Raw genomic sequence first — 21,335 nt, forward strand, 5'->3', positions numbered from 1 at the left:
ATGGTGCGTAAAGCTGCCCGTTTTCAATGGACGGGACAGCTTAAAAATTGAACAGAAGCAGAATGGATGCGGTCAGCGTCGTCTGATGAGTCACCATAACAGCTCTTAACCTCAAGTAGTGGAGGACGATTTCGTGCCAGAAGTTGTTCTGCGAAGTTTGGGGGTGTTGTTCGTGTCATTCAAGTTACCGTTACCATGAACCTGGATATTTATCACAACATTCTCGGTGACAAAGTATTTGCCTTTCTTCTGCATTTCCACTATGAATATGACGTAGACAACAGAAGAGTTCACATGGCCGCAGAGATAATTACCAGATTTTATGAACACTCAGCCACGCAGTCACACTTTATCGCTGTCGCTAAATTGCCCTCTCTTAATATCACTTTCCATCAGAAGCAGCGCACCAAACGCCGACACCAACATACCCGGAACATGGTAGCTGTACGAGACCTAAGCGCCAATGACTAACTTCGAATGGATTTAGCGTACCTGGAGAAACATGGGAACTTTCTTCATCGACGAACCGGAATCATCCTGAAGGTTAGAAATGGTATTACAGAGTAGCACTGTGATGTCCCAAGGCGGTGACTATCTTCTTTATGGGCTAATGATTATATCTATAACTTGAAGAACGGCAGGTACGTGGCGTCCTAGTACTCCCAGGTGACATAGAGGTACATACATTTGACGTCCAGGTAGACGGGGTTGCTCTCGCCGTCGCCCTCCTGGTTGCTAGCGACACACGTGTAGAAGCCGGTGCGCTCCCTCGTGACGGCCTGCAGCACCAGGCTCTGGTTGCTGACCAAGGTCCCGCCGCTAGCGTTGTTATACAGTAGCTGGCCCTGTGACAAGAAACAGCAGCACGGCGTTCAAATACGCTGTTAAAAGCATACATGTTATGCGCTCTACTGTTACATTATACAGATGGATAAGAACAAAGTCGAAATACACATATTAATTTCTTCAGGTGATTATCTAGAGCCGATAAATATTTGGAAAAAAAAATCTTTTTTATGCCAACAGCTGCAGAATTTTGTTATCATCTACCGGTTTCGGTACTGACTACCATCTTCATGGAAGAGAATAACTTACATCAGATGGTCAAAAGTACATCTGTGACAAATATGGCAAAATCTAGTATATACATGATAAATTATCACAATGTTTCTTTCATTGAAATTTCACTGTGGCAGATGCAGACAATCGAATTGTGGTAACACGAACGCATATTATCTTAAAATCAAACAGCTACCACAAACACTGTCGCAACGGGACCTATATTGTGTGCTACAGGTTTCACGCTCCGGGCTACATTCGATGTTTCACAATGCCAGAGGTGAAAGAAGGTGGGGCATTCTGTTCAAAAATGTCCACAGCCGCTTAGGCGATGGAATCAAAAAAATGCTCTGAGCGCAATGTGACTTAACTTTTGAGGTCATCAGTCGCCTAGAACTCAGAACTAATTAAACCTAACTAACCTAAGGACATCACACACATTCATGCCCGAGGCAGGATTCGAACCTGCGACCGTAGCGGTCGCTCGGCTCCAGACTGTAGCGCCTAGAACCGCATGGCCACTCCGGCCAGCACGATAGAATCAGCGTAGAACTCGCGCCCCCACGCTAAAAGGTACAGGGGGGGGGGGGGGGGGGTGACCAGTCTACAACGCTCCCAACAAGCTCAAGTAACGGACGTCCAAGGCGTTCACAACAAGGTTTCAAGTGAGTACCAGCACCAGGTGTTTATTTTGGACCAGTCTGCCGTGTTTGTCATTTCGTTTCTATTTTGAGTGTACTAAACGATTGTGGGGGTAGTTCTTGGCACAATGGCTGTCCCTGAACAAGCAACTATCCAGGAAACACGTCAGAATCTACTAAAGGACCTAACTAATGTTGGAGCTATACCCCACCCGAGAAGCCGCGCGGTCTAACGTGCTGCTTCCCGAGGGGGAGGGGCGGGCCGTTCCTCGTCACGAATCCGCCTGGTGGATTAGTGTCGAGGTGTGGAGTGCCGGCCAGCCTGTGGATGGTTTTTAAGGCGGTTTTCCATCTACCTCGGCGAATGCGGGCTAGTTCCCCTTATTTCGCTTCGGCGATTACTGCACATACACTGTCTCCACGTACGCTTACACCATAATAACTTTACCTCGCAACCATTTGGGGTTACACTCGGCTGGTATGAGGCGTTCCCGGAAGGGGAGGAGTGGGGGGGGGGGGGGGGGGGGTTCTGAACCGCATAACAACTATGGGTTCGGTGTGGCGCTGCGGTGAGGTGGGTGGACTGTTGTGACCTGTAATGTGTTTGTGAACCACTGAGAGCTACGGCGGGACGAAGCCTCTCCGTCGTTTCTAGGTCCCGGTTTAATATACAATACACAAGGTTGGAGCTGAAAACTGAGTTTCGTGTGGAGAAGTGAATCGTTTGAAGGGTAAAGGAAGGTAAAAGACGTTTTTGGGTAGGTCTTTGCTTATCCCTGATGCTGCTGTGTCCTCATTGGTTCCATCGTTCTCCAGAAAATCCGGGGAAGTTATTTTTGGAATCACGAATAATTCGCACACGACCGCGACATTGATAGGTCGTTTTCTGACTGAGCTTGGTGTAGTTATCTTTTGTTGAGATTATGTGTATATATGTTATGAAATTTCGAGTTTGTAAGTGTAGTACAAAGGAAATTCACTGAAACAACTATTGTCGCTATCCGTGACATTTTATAAGTGTCCTTGCCGTATTTAGTAGAGTTGTACTTTTGTCTAGTTGATGTATAATGTTATCTACTGTGAAGATGATAGCCAGTACTGAAACCGGCAGAGTCAAAAAAATTGTACAGATATCGGCACAAAAGATGATTTTTTTTTAAAGAGAAAGTAACGTAACGTAAGACATCGTCATCATAAAGCCGTGACCGGGAACTACGTTGTCAAGAATATGAAGACGAAGATTTATAGCATATTACACTCATTCAGACTGACTCATTCCCCTCCCACCTACACCTGGACAACATCTGGTCTGTTGGCTCCCTGATTCCACTTAATCAGCTTCAGCTAATCATGCGACTTACATCAGTTTGCTTACTCGAGCGGTATTTCTCTATGGAGGGCACATCCCTCCATCATCAATTCTCTACGCAATTTTGAGGACGCTTCCGCTGTACTATGTGTACTTCCATACGTATTCGTCATGAAAACACAGCTCTGTGCGCTGGATAAATAAACAAAACCTGAAACTTTTTGTCAGCAGTAAGCTCTGGGAACAGCAGCCCTCCTGGCCTGCTGGCATTGCTAGATTTACTCGCGCAGTAGTGGCAAAACTTGGTCGACCGCTCACCTACAATGAACGTTTTTTTGGCCTCGGGGGGGTCACCATTGTCTGAAAATAGTATCTCTCTTTTTGCGGGAACTGCGACCTGTGTTCAAATTGCCAAAGCATTTCGAAGATTCTACCGACACTAATGGCCATTAAAATTGTTACACCAAGAAGAAATGCAGATGATAAACGGGTATGCATGGACAAATATATTATACTAGAACTGACATGTGATTACATTTTCACGAATTTTGCGTGCATAGATCCTGAGAAATCAGTACCCAGAACAACCACCTCTGGCCATAATAACGGACTTGATGCGCCTGTTCATTGCGTCAAACACAGCTTGGATGGCGTGTACAGGTACAGCTGCCCATGCAGCTTCTACACGATACCACAGTTCTTCAAGAGTAGTGGCTGGCGTAGTGTAACGAGCCAGTTGCTCAGCCACCATTGACCAGACGTTTTCAGTTGGTGAGATATCTGAAGAATGTGCTGGCCAGCGCAGCAGCCGAACATTTCCTCTATCCAGAAAGGCTCGTACAGGACCTGTAACATGCGGTCGTTGATTATCCTGCTGAAATGTAGGGTATCACGGCATCGAATGAAGGGTAGAGCCACGGCTCGTAACCCATCTGAAAAGTAACGTCCACTGTTCAAAGTGCCGTCAATGTGAACAAAAGGTGAACTAGACGTGTAACCAATGGCACCCCATACCATCACGCCGGGTGATACGCCAGTATAGCAATGACGAATATACGCTTCGAATGTGACTTCACCGAGATGTCGCCAAACACGGATGCGACCATCATGATGCTGTAAACAGAACCTGGATTCATCCGAAAAAATGACGATTTGCCATTGCTGCCCCTAGGTTCGTCGTTGAGTACACCACCGCTGGCGCTCTTGTCTATGATAAAGCGTCAACGCAGCCATGGTCTCCGAGCTGATAGTTCATGCTGCTGCAAACGTCGTCGAACTGTTCGTGCAGATGGTTGTTGTCTTGTAGACGTCCCCATCTGTTGACTAAGGGATCGAAGCGTGGTTGCACGATCCGTTATAGCTACGCGGATAAGATGCCTGTCATTTTGACTGCTAGTGAAACGAGGCCGTTGGGAACCAGCAAGGCGTTCCCTATTACCCTCCTGAGCCCACCGATTCCATATTCTGCTAACAGTCTTTGGATATCGACCAACGTGATCAGCAATGTCGCGATACGATAAATCGCAATCGCGATAGGCTACAATCCGACCTTGATCAAAGTCGGAAACGTGATAGTACGCATTTGTCCTTACAGGAGGCATCACAACTACGTTTTACCAGGCAATGCTGGTTTGTGTATGAGAAATCGGTTGGAAACTTTCCTCATGTCAGCACGTTGTAGGTGTCGCCACCGGCACCAAACTTGTGTGAATGCTCTGAAAAGCTAATCATTTGCATATCACATCATCTTCTTCCTATAGATTAAATTTTGCATCTGTAGCACATCTTTGTTGTGTAGCAATTTTAATAGCCAGTAGTGTACTAAAAAGAACTCAAGTGACTTCCTTGTGGCATTTGAATGGAACCTGTGCTAAGATACATTCTGATCATAACGTAAGTGTGAACCCCGTGATTCTTGTGTCTGTTTGAAGAATTAGGAACTTCGCAGGTGTAATACGTAACTACGACTTACTTTATTAACTTAGCCCGAATATTAAGTCAAAGTTAACTACTGACATTAGACGCCTGACTGTGCCCATAGGACGAGGATGTACCCCTATCTTCTGCAGTGTACCGGAGTTAAGTGTAGAGTATTTGTTAGCTGCTGGCGTTTTGTCAATTGGTCGGCGACCTCCATGTAAGAACATTAAATCCCCAATGCCTTTGTGGAAGATCAAATACACCAAGCTGACGACAGTTAGAACATCTGTCTACTCTTCCGCTAGCGCTCGTACCAGAAATTGGGCGTTCTTCTGGCCGTGGTAGGTGGATCTGCGCAAGTACTACCAATGGCGTGAATGCCGTTGTCACTAGCACCTTATGCGAATTTTACTTTCTGCGGATGGCTTATTTTCTTTGATCCTTATTAGTCATCCCTCCTCTATCTCCTTTCATCAAGAAATAAAGCATATGCAATACGTTCGAAACGAAGACCGATATGTTTACAGGAAGGGGTACGAGCTGAACCCATGACAGCTGTGAAACGTAGTCACCAACTGAACCTCACATTTTAAGGAGAAAAAAGCACAAAAGCACAATCCCGCGCGAAATTTGGGCCATAAGTCGAACAGTGGGCAATTGTGACATTCTAAGAGCCCTCCTTCTACAGTATCTCGTGTAGCTGGTGCCTGTCTCTCCGTCCACCTCACTGCAGCCTCCTAATTTCCCGAGCGCCCAGTACTCACACTGAAGTGAGTGAGAGGTTTGTGAGCTATGATTTGTGACCTACTCTATCCACATTATTAACTTGCTTTGTTCATTGTGTCAATGTGCGCGATTTCTAAACTATGGCAAGTGCCAAAGATCTCTTGGCTTTGAACATTTTTTGTTGCGATCCACAAATGAGGTGTGAATAAATGAAAGATCTTAGTATGTCTTTGAAGAAGCTGTGTAGAGCTATTTAACTATTGACATCGTTGATTTTGATTATTTTCTTGGGTTTTTGAAGCTAGCACTGTTAAAAGTAAAATAAATTTGAAGGTGACGCGCTTTTCTTAAATGTGGTTGGCATAGTTAAATTCTAAATCGAAATTCATTAATTTTATTTAATAATAGTTTTCAGTATATTAGTTTTATATGTTTTCATTTTTAATCTTTTGTATAGCTGTAGAATATCAGTACGAGAATACTGCTAAAATAATACTGAACGTATATGTGTGCGAGGTTGGCGTATTACATCCATATAGTATTTACTATGTTTCACGTAGTGTATTTAGTTATCGAACAAAATTTCAAAATACATTGCGCAGATACACCCACCTCCTCTTCTCTACTCTTCAACATCCCGCGAATAAGATGGCCCTAGTTGTCACAACACTGCACAGTACTTCGCGCTGGGGCATTAGGTGGCTGTAATGCAGCGGAGCAAGTGACAAACTACTCTTAGAAGAACATAACTGTATACTATCACAACAATGGCCCTAGTTTTCGCGATCGATCGGTCACTGTGGCTGTTATCTTTGATGTATGTTTCGTGCTTTCTTCTCCTTGAAATATGACCCAAGTTGGTGACGTTTTCTCGTCGCGGTAAGCAGCCAGGTCATTTCATTCCGTACTCTGAGTGCTTGGATGTAGTTTGTTGGGCCTGTGGACGAAGAGGGCATTATGCCAGACATTGCCGGGAAAGTGCTTCGTTGAACTATGAAAGGTTATACAGACCGAAAAACTGTAAGTCAATGTAAATAACGTGGTTTTTATATTTTAAAGTGCATCTACGTAAAGAAGTGCAGTGTGGGTCACAATTATTGTATGGCAGCGGAACTTGGTAGATTTGCTAGTGCGTTTATGCGGAACCGATATACGCTGAAAAGAAAAAGTTAGATTCTGGCCAGCAGGTGCACATTCTAGTACTGTACACAATCTTATCGACGTTTCGTGTGATCATAATGAGCAAGTATAATAATAATGATAATAATAATAATAATAAATTATAATATTATATAATTAATAAATTAGTATTTTTTTATGTGTAATCAATTGATTCGTCAGGAGAAAAGCTAATCAATGGAAAGTAAAATGAATTTAAATATCTCATTCGCATACACAAACCACTTTCTTAATCTTTTTTACTTTTTTTGCTGTTTGAAGTTAAGATCAGTAGGCTCCTAACGTGCTGGAAAGACGTTTAGTTTGCGATCTGAAAATCTCAGGGGAATGGAGAATTGTCTTGTCACCTCGCGAGAAAATTCAGATCATTTCTAAATTAATTTCGTGGTTATCGCGTTGACAACGCAAGAAAAAATGTACTAAAGGAAAATCTGTAACAATTTATAAATTGGGGAATGAAATGAAAGCGGAAATGTCAAATTAAGCAATTACTATTTCACAAAATAATATTTTATACAGATATCTGACATCCCGAACACTAATCTCATAGTTTTTGAAAAAAATAAAGAATTGTGCCGTAATTCGTCGAAACGCGTAAGAAATTACAGTAATCTCGATTCTGGAATGAAAGAAAAATATTCATAGTAAAGTCGATTCGGTAATCGCAACTGCCGATAATAATGACACAAACTAAAGAAATTCCTAACAGGAATAATATTTCAGTTCATTTGAAACAAAATATAGGAGTCTGATAGGGTAAGATGCTGTCGAAAGGGCGCTCGACTAAAGAGAGAGAGAAGAAAGACGAGCGCGCATTATTATACAGGACAAAATACGGATGATAATGCTACACCATTCTCGTTATCCTGGTCGTACACATTCGCTGACTTGCAGCGCAGTTAATTGGCCCAAAGATTACATGATATCTATAACTTTTGATATTTCGATAGGAAGGGAAAGTAGTTCATCATTACGTCGCAGGCAGGACACAATATTAGACAAGATGTGCAAGCAGCGATTAATAATATAGCCAACATTAAGCCTTTCTCACTGTTGACCATTCTTGCCCACATCACATTCCCAATCCATTACGTATGAGAACCTTTCTATACGTCTTGTCACACTTGACGTTTTATGCCCACGTCCCATTCCATTACCTGTGGAAATGTTTCTCTTTCAGATTTGCAACTGGTGGCCAAATTGGAAGTAATTGTTTTCCAGCGTAAATCGACTCCGCAGTAACGCATTAGGATATCTACCAAGTTTCGCTACCACACGATAATTACATCTCACCCTGGACCTCTGTGACTAGCTCCACTTAAATTACAAGCATCCGCTAGTAAACGGGTGTGTATAGAGTAGTGGAGTGTACGTGTAATTTGGTTGAAGAGATGTTGTTATGAACGTTATAATTTTGAGACTCCTCCAGGAATATAAGATCGTAGATAGGTGGACTGACATCGAGAAAATGCGTGAGCCGTACGTAGAGGAATTGTCCTCTTTTTCCTTTGGTGCTGCACTCCTTCTGTAAATGTGTGTGTGATTCTTTCCTATAGTTAAGCAGGTGAAATCAGTGATACAACTCTAGTTGAGTCAAAATCAGAGCGGTATCGCAAAAGGTAACGTACAGTTGCAACGTGTCTTACGCTAAGATGTGTTTTCTATTCCTTAGACAACGTCTTAGGCGCTGCAATCATCGACTGTGCGGCTGATCCCGGCGGAGGTTCGAGTTCTCCGTCAGGCATGGGTGTGTGTGTTTGTCCTTGGGATAATTTAGGTTAGGTAGTGTGTAAGCTTAGGGACTGATGACCTTAGCAGTTAAGTCCCATAAGATTTCATACACAGACAACGTCTGACAAAAACGATGCGATATAGCGCTCAGAGAGAGCACAGATGCGAGATGAGTCCATAGTCAATGAGGCCATCGCTAAATCGCTCTCGGTACCGGAAACGCCAGCTTGCGTGACAGCAATGAATCTGCTGAGATAAGTGATGGAACCAGTACAGAGGACTATTGATAAAAGTTTAGTGTCTCATTATGGAAGAACTTAGAACGTTTTAAGAGATAAAACGTGACGATGAGAATATGATAATTGCGTAGTACAAGTTGAAATGAAGTACCACTGATTAGAGGTGGTACAGCGCCTACGGCTAATAATATACATCAGTGATTTCACAGAGCCCATGATGCACCATAAGTTTTACTCGCTGGGAGGAGAGGTCAAGCTGCAAGATTTTAGCGATAGTTTTCCATAAATTATGATCGGTAATACTGAACTTATGTTACCCTATGACGGATTCCTCGTTTAAATAGTTTACATTTATACCTTTTACCAGAATTCTTGTCTTTGTACTGCTAGTATTAGATTTTACGACATTACGGCTAATAGGATGATGTAATATTTGGGAATGTGCTAAATGTGTTAATGATGAGTCATAATGATCATGAAGGTGAATAGGCATAATTTTAAAGGGAACATTTCGCAGATATGAGGGAGTGTGTGTACAGCCGGGTAATTGTAGATAGGTAAAATACGAGTATTCCTGCGTAAATATTATATAACTGTACAAATGATCCTGAGTTCCAAAACTCCATTTGTTTAAGCTGTTGCAAAACAGAAGAAGAAAATTTGTAGACTTCAGCGTTGTATGTACTATCTTCATCTGGAGACTTTATGGGGCAGCTTGGGTAAGTATTGGGTTAAGCAACGGGTATGCTACGTAAAAACGTGGACATGAATGTGAAAAATGTGACAATGGGAATAGTGAATGTAATCCTGCAAAAACTGAGAAGGACATCGACAAAGACACACTGCTGCTACATTTTGCAGATGCGATAGTGGACATTGAAACCTCATGAACAGAGTTATAGCAATATTGTGTGCAGATATTTCTGTTCACAGTTCTAATGGAAATTCGGTAAATAAATTTTTCGAAAAAATGAGGATTCTTTCGGCGGAAAACTACTACAGTGACTACCGCACGTGTGGCTTCATAGCTGACGAAGTCAAAAGAGGAGCTCGACGTCAACGACACGATGACCTTGCAGCAGTTACACATGCACTCAAGTAGTCAACTTCGTCATGTGACACTACCACCAGTGGTAGCCAAGTAAACCGACAACGAGGCATTACGTATACGCTCCCATTAAGTCACCAAGCACGTTCGTGCCGGCGGTCGCAACCAGAGAACCGGCGTGCTGCTAGGTCCGCGAACATTTACCTGGAGCGCACTCAGTTCCTGGCTGTGTCTGCATCAACAAACAAGTAAACGGCCTCCCAAACGACACGCCTTAGTCCTGTCTCGCCTCGCGTGAACCAAAGTTATATGGGGCAGCATTTTGTGAGCGGCAGTGTATTTGGGGATTCTATGTTAAATAAAGAACATTCCACAACGGTAGGCGTCTTGATGGCTAGTTCCCGATCTCTGTAACACATTCCACAACGGTAGGCGTCTTGATAGATAGTTCCCGATCTCTATAACACATAAGACACACATATCTCGATTTGGAGACTAGTTACTACATCTTAACTATTGGAATGATGACTCACCACCCATCTGATAGCAGTTGTACCCGAACACGACAATAATAATGACAAAATTAAGCCTGAAAGCAAATAAATAACGCCAACATACGTTCACAGAATCGCGTGAAGTTGTAGAATAACACGAGATGTTACTTTCAGGATAACTGTGATCAGTTATTTTCGTGTAATTGGAATTGTTCAACAACAACGGCGTGTAAAGTGACTGTGTGGGTACTACCGGTAAAGTCATACTGTTGGCAAGCTCAGGACACTTACATTGTGCCTCCAGGTAACCCTGTAGATCCATGGATTGGATTTGATGTTGCACTCGAAGTAGACATCCGAGCCCTCTCGGACGTAGCTCGCGTTGACAGCTCCTCCCAGCTCCAGTGTTACTATAGGCACATCTGTAAAGATGACGGCACTATAAGCACTTGGAAACAACACACAAAGAACAGCGGAATAGTGAATATGATATTAACTCTTACACAGTTATATAGACAAAACTTAATCGTCTCTCTGAAAAGACTTGTGGATTACACATTACTTCCTTTATTAAATGCCGTGAAAGCACTTTAAAGGTTATCTCTGGTCACAGTCACCAGAGCAAGTGAACCTTAGGCTTTCGGTAATAGAACTCGAGGTACAGCTCGGAAAGACTGTATGTTTGTAGTCATTTAAAATTAAATCTGCTGATCATTTAAGAGTATTAAATGTTTCTGTCCAACATTTAGATGTATGTGTAAAGACCTTCGAAATTTCATTGATGTAACCTTAGTACAATCCCTTAGTTTGAGAAATCATACATAGCATCATTTTATTAGCAGGTTTATGGTTGCTACTTTAGGTCACTAGATTTCTGTCCCAGATCTACTTAGGTGAATTAAACAAGTGTTGAATAGAAAGTCAGGCGTACTCAGGAGGAGACATAGACTGATATTACAATTTAGTAATGAATTGGCAGTCAGGAAAAATCAGTGCACTAAGAAGTGGGATAATAAATTACAGGAAATTCTAAAATCACTGAGGGAAGTGGCAACAAAACGGCTATTCACGTTGATGTGTAGAATATATGAGACTGGTACCACTCATGAGACATTCTGGAGAACATCATCCACACAATTCTGAAGACTTCAAGAACCGGCAAGTGCGAGAATTATAACATAATCAGCTTAACAACCCTTGCTTCCAATCTACTGACAAGACAAATATGCAAAAGAATGGAAAAGAAAATTGTGGGTGTGTTATATGACAATCAGTTTGGGCTTAGGAAACGTAAAGGCACCAGAGTGGCAGTTAAGACTTTGGGATTCATAATGGAAGCAAGACTGAAGGTAAATCATGACTCTTTCTTAGAATTCGTCAACCTGGAGAAAGCGTTCAACAATGTAAAATGTTGCAAGATGTTAGAAATCTTGAGAAAAATAAAGGTAAACTCTAGAGAAATACGGGCAATGTACAATATGTGCAAGAGACGAGAGGTAACAAGAAGATTGGGAACCAACGAGAAAGTTCCCGAAATAAAAATGTTGTGAAACTGGGGTGTAGTGTTTCGCCCCTACTGTTCAATTTATACATCAAAGCAACAGTGACTGAAATGAAAGAAGAGTTCACGAGTGGGATTACAATTAAGGATAAAATGACATGAGCGATAAGATTCGCTGATGACATTGCCATCCTCCGTAAGAGAGAAGAAGAATTATAGGATGTGTTGTGTGGAGTGTACATTCTATGGAGTGCAGAATATGAGTTTAGAGCAAATGGAATAAACACGAAAATAATTAGAATTATCAGAAACGAGAAGAATAAGAAGATCAGGACTGGTGATAATGAAGTAAATGGGTGACAATGCGCGACCGCATCGAAGAGCGTTAAGTGAAGACGCTCTTGGGACGAGAGGATATTGGGCGTATGAACTTGCGTGTCCATTCCCTCGATTTAAAATCCAGCGAGCACGTGTGGGATGTTTTAGAAAAACGTATTGCAACAGCGACCGTCCAAGCAATTGACAGTCGCTCTGGTAGAGAAACAGAACGCCCTTACGAACCTTGTGGCCATCATCGGAGCCGTCCTTCTTGAACATAAATCCTATAAAGATTCTGGTCCAACGTTTTGCAATACCCAGACGACTCGAGGTATGTGCAGCAAACGATACAGGCCATTCTGATGGTAAAGCGCTATCGGTTACATCACGAAGCGGACAGCGGTGGCGCAGACTTCAGATCCCGCATACTGCGCGCGATCTTCTCGTTATTTACGCTCATACATGTAAAACTCGACCCGAAAAACACCAGTTATTTTTCTTATTATGTCTTAAACCTTATTTTTTTAATAACAAAGGTGTATTAAGTAATAGTAGGCAAACTGAAAATGCATGGCTTTACACTGTGTTTCGCTTGTTAATTACGAATGTTGTATGCTCGAGGAAACTATGTTTCCAAAATTACAGTTCGCAACTGCAAACTATATTCCATTACATAGACATTAGAAAACAAAAGGTAATGATGATATAACCCTTAGCTTACAACAGTCTTATCGCAAAAGTAATCTGTAATTGCTGATCGTGCTGCAGTCCTAAGCTGGTGCCTCTTCGCTATATTTTGTTTGCATTGTCTCTCGTTCAGATAGACTTTCCAGATATCTTATTTGTGTAAATGTCTTTGTGCTCACATACAACACGATAATTTTTCCGTCTATATTGGGAAACTTGGATTGTATTGTGGATACAACGTCTCAATTACCCTGCCCCCATACCTGAACAGATTTCAAAAAATGGTTTGAGCGTCTCTATCTCTACTTTCCAGACAGGGTCGATAAGCACTTCTCAGAAGTGTCTATTCTTCCTTCAAGAATCTCTAGTTTGTCACATCGAAAATATCAATTACTAATTTTATAAAATCCACTTCCAAATATTTCTTGAGGACAATCCTCACAGTTTGTGCAGTACGCCTTGAAAATGACAAACCGTCCATTGTGACATTTCGGCGAATGCGTCCAGTAACATGCACATCCACTTTCGATAATTTATGTGCAATTGCAAGATCACAAGCATCACGTTTCTAAAGATTTAGTATTAAATATTTATTAATAATTGTTACATCAGGCAGCGAAAATCCTTCGTCGAAAATTCGTTTAGAAGGAGCTTCAACAAGTATAGTACTTCATAGATCACCCACGTCTTTTGATGACTATCCACGGGACTTGAGAACACATGTTTTGTTTATTTTTATGTTTAGTTGTTAACATACGGTCAAATTATTGTCTTCCGTGTCGGAAGTACTGCCAACAATGTCCAGTCTATCTTCTGGAAGGTATTTGATTATTGCTATCAACTGCTCCTTTGCCATTGTGACGTGAAAATAGTAATATATAAATTGCTTCCATGTCGATACTAACGTAAGAACCATCACTGCCTGAACATTCTTGTAACAACCGAACATCACATCATCAGATGGTGCCTAAATACACTCCTGGAAATGGAAAAAAAAACACATTGACACCGGTGTGTCAGACCCACCATACTTGCTCCGGACACTGCGAGAGGGCTGTACAAGCAATGATCACACGCATGGCACAGCGGACACACCAGGAACCGCGGTGTTGGCCGTCGAATGGCGCTAGCTGCGCAGCATTTGTGCACCGCCGCCGTCAGTGTCAGCCAGTTTGCCGTGGCATACGGAGCTCCATTGCAGTCTTTAACACTGGTAGCATGCCGCGACAGCGTGGACGTGAACCGTATGTGCAGTTGACGGACTTTGAGCGAGGGCGTATAGTGGGCATGCGGGAGGCCGGGTGGACGTACCGCCGAATTGCTCAACACGTGGGGCGTGAGGTCTCCACAGTACATCGATGTTGTCGCCAGTGGTCGGCGGAAGGTGCACGTGCCCGTCGACCTGGTACCGGACCGCAGCGACGCACGGTTGCACGCCAAGACCGTAATATCCTACACAGTGCCGTACGGGACGGCACCGCCACTTCCCAGCAAATTAGGGACACTGTTGCTCCTGGGGTATCGGCGAGGACCATTCGCAACCGTCTCCATGAAGCTGGCCTACGGTCCCGCACACCGTTAGGCCGTCTTCCGCTCACGCCCCAACATCTTGCAGCCCGCCTCCAGTGGTGGCGTGACAGGCGTGAATGGAGGGACGAATGGAGACGTGTCGTCTTTAGCGATGAGAGTCGCTTCTGCCTTGGTGCCAATGATGGTCGTATGCGCGTTTGGCGCCGTGCAGGTGAGCGCCACAATCAGGACTGCACACGACCGAGGCACACAGGGCCAACACCCGGCATCATTGTGTGGGGAGCGATCTCCTACACTGGCCGTACACCTCTGGTGATCGTCGAGGGGACACTGAATATTGCACGGTACATCCAAACCGTCATCGAACCCATCGTTCTACCATTCCTAGACCGGCAAGGGAACTTGCTGTTCCAACAGGACAATGCACGTCCGCATGTATCCCGTGCCACCCAACGTGCTATAGAAGGTGTAAGTCAACTACCCTGGCCAGCAAGATCTCCGGATCTGTCCCCCATTGAGCATGTTTGGGACTGGATGAAGCGTCGTCTCACGCGGTCTGCACGTCCAGCACGAACGCTGGTCCAACTGAGGCGCCAGGTGGAAATGGCATGGCAAGCCGTTCCACATGACTACATCCAGCATCTCTACGATCGTCTCCATGGGAGAATAGCAGCCTGCATTGCTGCGAAAGGTGGATATACACTGTACTAGTGCCGACATTGTGCATGCTCTGTTGCCTGTGTCTATGTGCCTGTGGTTCTGTCAGTGTGATCATGTGATGTATCTGACCCCAGGAATGTGTCAATAAAGTTTCCCCTTCCTGGGACAATGAATTCACGGTGTTCTTATTTCAATTTCCAGGAGCGTAATTCGTCCACGAAAGCTCATTTGGTCGAAACTGAGAACAGTCATTGCTTGAGATGTTTTAAGCGTGAATGTTCTAGCTGTAATTAAATTTATTGCGTCATTTACTGTTCCTGGGTACACCTAACTGGTTTTTCGGTCTCTGCGTTGTTGAACGGTAAAATTAAGGGTATCCCCAAACTTTTCAAACAATGATACGATTTCCGAGAAACGATCTTAGCTCTATGTAGCACGCTTTCCTTGTCTTACCAAAAATGGAATTTATCGTGGAGTGAAATACTGTGACAAAATTTAAACCACTTCTCTTTTGACAAACACACGGCTGCTTGTCTTCATATTCGCATTTCCTTTTTCCAAGAGAGAATCCACTGCTATCAGAAAACAATTCGGTCTTCAGCTCGTTAATTTCATAATCTTTCCGTAATATATCTGGATGGACACTGGCTCTGTTTAGCGGGCCAGTCCTGTTTTCTCTTTTCCGGAGTAATCGAGTGTAATTACCTGCTTGGTGCTGTGTCAGCCGCGTGACTTCACTATGGCAGACATATACTACCAAGCAGCCAGAAAACTCTCTCCTCCAGAAAGCCATCACGAATCGGCGTGACTTCAATGTAATTATTGTCTTTGAATAAATGAGTCCTTTCTGTTCATCTCATTGCGTATTATTCCATTTACCTTCTGAAATATACTACAACAGTTCTTTCTGTGGTACAAGTTTCGTTGAACTCCGATGGCAATGATACATGAGCGAAAGTTACTTTCGTTCTTGCACAACAGTGGATATATCAGTCAGCAGAATTACCATTTTTCAATCGTCTGCTGCGTATAACAATAACGTAATTCGATCAAATTCTAATGATTTTAAAAATATATGGAATGAAAGCATATAAGCTCGATGAGGTAAGTACAGAATACAAAATTATGCAATTCTGTAAAATGCGGAACATAGGCATTGTAATCTGATACGACACGAATTGCATGTACTAAATGTTAGTAAATCATGATCTATTCGGTGAATAGGAAGGTACACAAATCCTTATAAAGGTAAACCGTTTGACTTGCAATGACAACCCATCATTTGGGAAAGAATTCTTTACTAAGGTAGGTAAAAAACTTCAGAATCTCATTTGAAATGGGAAAGAACTAACTGCACTAATTCTGTGATGAGAAAAGCACAGGTCAAGAAGTCCTAAAGGACATGAAACAAATATATCCAATTAGGGTATCAGCAAATGAGTGACTCAGTCTAGGAAAATAAGAGAAGACTGTCTGAGGGTAATGCCATACCTTATAATCAGCCTACTCGAAAACTCAGAATCGCAACATTTCGTTGACATTCCTACGAGTAACCTAAAAGCAGAGCAAAATGACAAGAAGTAATCGATGCCGGAGATGTCAGTTTAATTTTGCTCGTGGAAAGAATTGTTACACATCTATACCAAGTGGTAAGACAGTGAAACTAATAACGCTCATCAGATTATCTGTTTCGCCTCAGTAATGGAGGTTGGGTTTCAGATTCCATTGTGCCAAATGTATAGGCAGGTCAAAAAGGAAACTTACATTTGCTTCACTGACTGACGAAAGATATTCAGCAGCTTTTTATCAAAAATGGGTTAGAGGTCTGTAAAAGGGGTACTGTATTCAGATGTGTGAGTCAGTTGTGTGACAAGGTTGCAGACTTCTGTCCATTACGTTCGGTTTGTAATGAAAATAGTTTGCAATAAATGATTTACAAAATTATTGCTCCACGTTTTACAGTTGCTTGGGTTACTAACGATTCTTGACACTTAACGCTGCTCGAGACGAAAGAATTTAAAATATGTAACATTATCACACTTATGTTTTCAAGATTCGGTTCCTCACAGCTCGTAAATATTTGGAAAAGATATCATGTTACCGTCTTAGGCTGCTAATAAATTTCCTTGTTATTTAAACAACCACTTTTGGGCTATTGACCATCATTATGTTCATAAAAGAAATTACAGCATCATGTTACAGTCAAATCAAATGGTGACCCCTAGAGAAAAGTTTGGTAGCAGTTTTTTTGAAATGCTTTATGTACGTTTTAGAGGGTGGTGAAACCGAATTTTCATGGTAATATCAAACGTTCTACTCGGAAAAAATGGAAATAGAAATCATGAAGAAGGGGTATTTTTTGCATATAACTCGGAAACGGCGCATTTTTCGAAATGCTGACTATTTGTGAATATGAAGAAGATAAAACTTCCCACAAAAAAATCTGAATGGCCTTTCCGTCAGACGAGCGCTACGGCGCGTAGCGCATGTCGAATTTAGCGTAAATCGTGCGCCACCAGCAAAATCCTACTGCTCATTTCTTATTCTTTATTCAGACGGTAAAATTAAAGCTTTCATCACACCTGCTATCAAGAGGTGTTCAAATATATTATGTTAATTCCGTAATAATTATCTTTTGATTTACTTTTGTCGTCAATAATAATAATTGTCTTAATATATTATTATCAGTACAACATTGTTAAAGAAACTTGAGAGAAGTTCCCCCCTCTTCGAACTTGGTGTACCACTGCCTTCGTCTTTAATTATTTCACCTGCAATATGAGAATATATATGGATTTGATACAGCTAAGTAAAATATTATATTTTTCATTTGAGATGGTATCAGGTAGTAGGTAAATAATTACAGTTGAACCCAGTGTACAGTGTTTGTTATCATGATGAAATCATAAGATCTGACTGCGAGAAATTACATGGAAAGTGTTGCTCCGTCAAGAGTTTCGATGTCGCACTCTGTATTGTCGAAAAGAAATTAAAATGACGCGGATGGACCTAATTCCAAACCCTCTGCCACCATTGGTGGTACCTCAGAACGTAATGATTTTATGCAGAAGGTACTGAATCCTGAAGCAGAAAGTACATCCACCAATTTCTGAGAGCCTCACTTCTTATAGATGAATGCGGCCAGGCCTACTTGTCATGGTGACGAAGAAGAGTTGGGTCTGACAGATGTCAACATGGTGTGTCCTATGGCCATACATCGTGTCTTCCGTTTATTCAAGCTTCCTCGCTTCTGCTTCATCACTAGTCGATGTACGAAATTTTTCTGTAAGAAAATGGTCTTAGGGGGGAATATTTATTGATGCTGTAAACCTGCGATCCAGTATCTTCTACTGCTGTTTCAATCAGTCGTCGACGCTCTTCCTCTGGTGTTGACTTTCGACATATGTTAGCTTTATGTAAGAATTTTTTACCCAGTGTCTTTGAAGTAGACAACAGTTGATTTCTTCACAGATGAGGCAATCTTTATATCAGTTCCACACTTCGTCAACAGTTGAGCTTTCACAGTCTTAACATCAGGATGGTAGTCAGTGTGGGTCTGGTCTATTAAATGCCAAGGGGAAAACTGAAACTCCTCATTATTTTTACTGAAGTAATTCCAAATTTGCTCCACGGCATCATGAGTTTTAGTAGCATACAGTTCTCGCAGTTTGAGTGGTTTTCTTTTTCTACCTGCTTTGGAAAGCCCTGCAGAACCTTCATGCTTTTCATGTGGTACTTGGGATCTGCTCCAACTTTGTCAACATCTGGTCCAATCTGACGCATTACTGAGCGCCGTAGTTCATTGCTTTGTCTCTCAGCGCTGATGAGGTCTCTTGCAGTCCCAGCTTACGCAAGTAACTCAATAGATTTCATCGACTGCCAGGGAGCTTGTTTTCTTGAGCCGTAAATTCTGGCTCAATACACAAGTAACACAGAAAATATTGGTTTTGAAATCAAAATCTGCTTGAGTAGACCAAATTTCTTTTCGGCTGCAACCAACTGCAAACCTCTTGCTTCCAAAGCAGTTAATTTTGCGTTAGTGCACTTTGCTCGCCATGGTTCACGAACCTTAACCACAATTTGGCTCTTCAAGAGGGAAGCTATGCCGTCCTTCCTCTCCTCACTTGCTCCAAAGACACTCCTCAAGCGCACTTTTGCCCTATGTGATAACGCTTCTCACCCGTCATGCAGTACACCGTCATATGGAACACATCTCTCACTTAAATTTATTACGTGTGACTATTTTATTAAACTGAAAGCAACGGCTCATGCGTTCTAAGCAACCATTCGAGGGTGAACTCTTAATATACCGTACCTCTAGAGACCACGGCTAAGGACCGACTTTCTCCCTTGTCAGGAGTAGGCAGGTAACTGACGTCTCACAAGCAACGCAGACCTCCACCGCGACAAGTGTCAAGTACTAATCATTCCGACAGCACAGTGACACTACTGGTAGAAGGATTTCGGCAACGGTTGTGCAACAAAGTAAGGTTGGAGTGCGGCAGATGGGTCATGAAGTTGCGTCAGCTATGAAATCGCGCTGTATTCAACACGCAAAGCACGTCATAGGATTGGTCTGACGGAAAAGATCCCATATATCTGTTTTGTGGAAAATTTTACCCTATTTATTTTCATAAATTGGTAACTTTCCCAAAAATGGCACCTTCACGAGCTATAAGCCAAAAACTCAAAAAAAGTACAATTACTTTCTTGTTTTTATTTCGGTTTTCAACCAATTTCGGGCCATAAATTTTGTTGGAACTTAGAAAATTTGGATTCAGCAACCTCAAAAACATAAAGCAAGCTTGTCAAAAAACTTCTACTAAACTCTCCGATATTCTTCGTTTTGGAGCATCATTTGTCTGGGCTATTAGGCGAAATATAGAGTCATGGATGTCATATGAGGAAACCTAGAATTAGACACTGTTATCATATCGTAATATAAACTTCTTCTTCAGTCTGTAACAACTGTACTAGACAGTGAACAGTTTCTATGGACTGACGACGTAGTTTGTTCACACATCAAAAAATATTTTCCATCACTTCGTATTCGAGAGATCGGGAACCTGTACAGAAAATTGAAAAAGAAATCAACATAAATATCCGCCCTTATTATTTCTCATGAAAACCACACATTCCATGTTGTACAACCATACAGCGAGATTTTCAGAGGTGGTGGTCGAAGATTGCTGTGCACACCGGTACCTCTAATACCTAGTAGGACGTCCTCTTGCATTGATGCACGCCTGTATTCGTAATGGTATACTGTCCACAAGTTCATCAAGGCTCTTTTTGTCAAGATTGTGCCACTCCTCAACGGCGTTTCGGGGTAGATACCTCAGACTGGTTGGTGGGTCACATTGTCCATAAACAGCCCTTTCCAATCCATCCCACGCACATTGGATAGGCTTCATATCTGGAGAACATGATGGCCACTGTAGTCGAGCGATGCCGTTACCCTGAAGGAAGTCATTCAGAAGATGTGCACGATGGGGGAGCGAATTGACGTCAATGAAAACGAATGCCTTACCAATATGCTGACGATATGGTTGCACTATCGATCAGAGGCTGGCATTCATGTATCGTACAGCCGTTACGTCGCCTTCCATGACCACCAGCGGCATACGTCAGCCCCACATAATGCCACCTCAAAACAGCAGGAAACTTCCACCTTGCTGTACTCACTGGACAGTGTGTCTAAGGCGTTCAGCTTGACCGGATTGCATGCAAAGACGTCTCCCACGATTGTGTGGTTCAAGGCATATGCGACACTCATCGGTGAAAAGAATGTGATACCATGCCAGAGCGGTCTATTCGGCATGTTGTTGGGCCCATCTGTACTGCACTGCATGGTGTCGTGGTTGCAAAGATGGACCTGGCCATGGACGTCGCGAGTGAAATTGCACATCACGCAGCCTATTGTGGACAGTTTGAGTCGTAACACGAGGTGCTGTGGCTGTACGAAAATCATTATTCAATATGGTGGCGTTGCTTTCAGGGGTCCTCCGAGCCATAATCCGTAGGTAGCGGTCATCCACTGCAATAGTAGCCCTTGGGAGGGCTGAGCTAGGCATGTCGTCGACAGTTCCTGTCTCTCAGTATCTCCTGCATGTCCGTACAACATCGCTTTGGTTCACTCTGAGACTCGTGGACATTTCCCTTGTTGAGAGCCCTTCCTGACACAAAGTAACAATGCGGACGCTATCTAATTTCGGTATTGACCGTGTAGGAATGGCTGAACTGTAAACAAGACGAGCGTGTACCTCCTTCCTGGTGGAATGACTGGAACAGAT

At 42.7% G+C, this 21,335-nt stretch overlaps 1 protein-coding gene across 3 annotated transcripts in view; it reads right to left on the minus strand.

The window, feature by feature from the left end:
• LOC126267676 (nephrin-like) overlaps positions 1–21,335 on the minus strand; it is a 468,973-nt gene that overhangs the window by 83,149 nt on the left and 364,489 nt on the right. For all 3 annotated transcript variants that reach the window (XM_049972976.1, XM_049972977.1, XM_049972978.1), the window contains exons 8-9: positions 10,638–10,768; positions 686–845 (exon numbers count right to left, since the gene is read on the minus strand). In XM_049972976.1, coding sequence (XP_049828933.1) covers positions 686–845; positions 10,638–10,768 — 291 coding nt within the window. The remainder of the gene's footprint in view (positions 1–685; positions 846–10,637; positions 10,769–21,335) is intronic.

This window comes from Schistocerca gregaria, chromosome 4 (assembly GCF_023897955.1).
Source record: "Schistocerca gregaria isolate iqSchGreg1 chromosome 4, iqSchGreg1.2, whole genome shotgun sequence".
Classification (NCBI taxonomy): domain Eukaryota; kingdom Metazoa; phylum Arthropoda; class Insecta; order Orthoptera; family Acrididae; genus Schistocerca; species Schistocerca gregaria.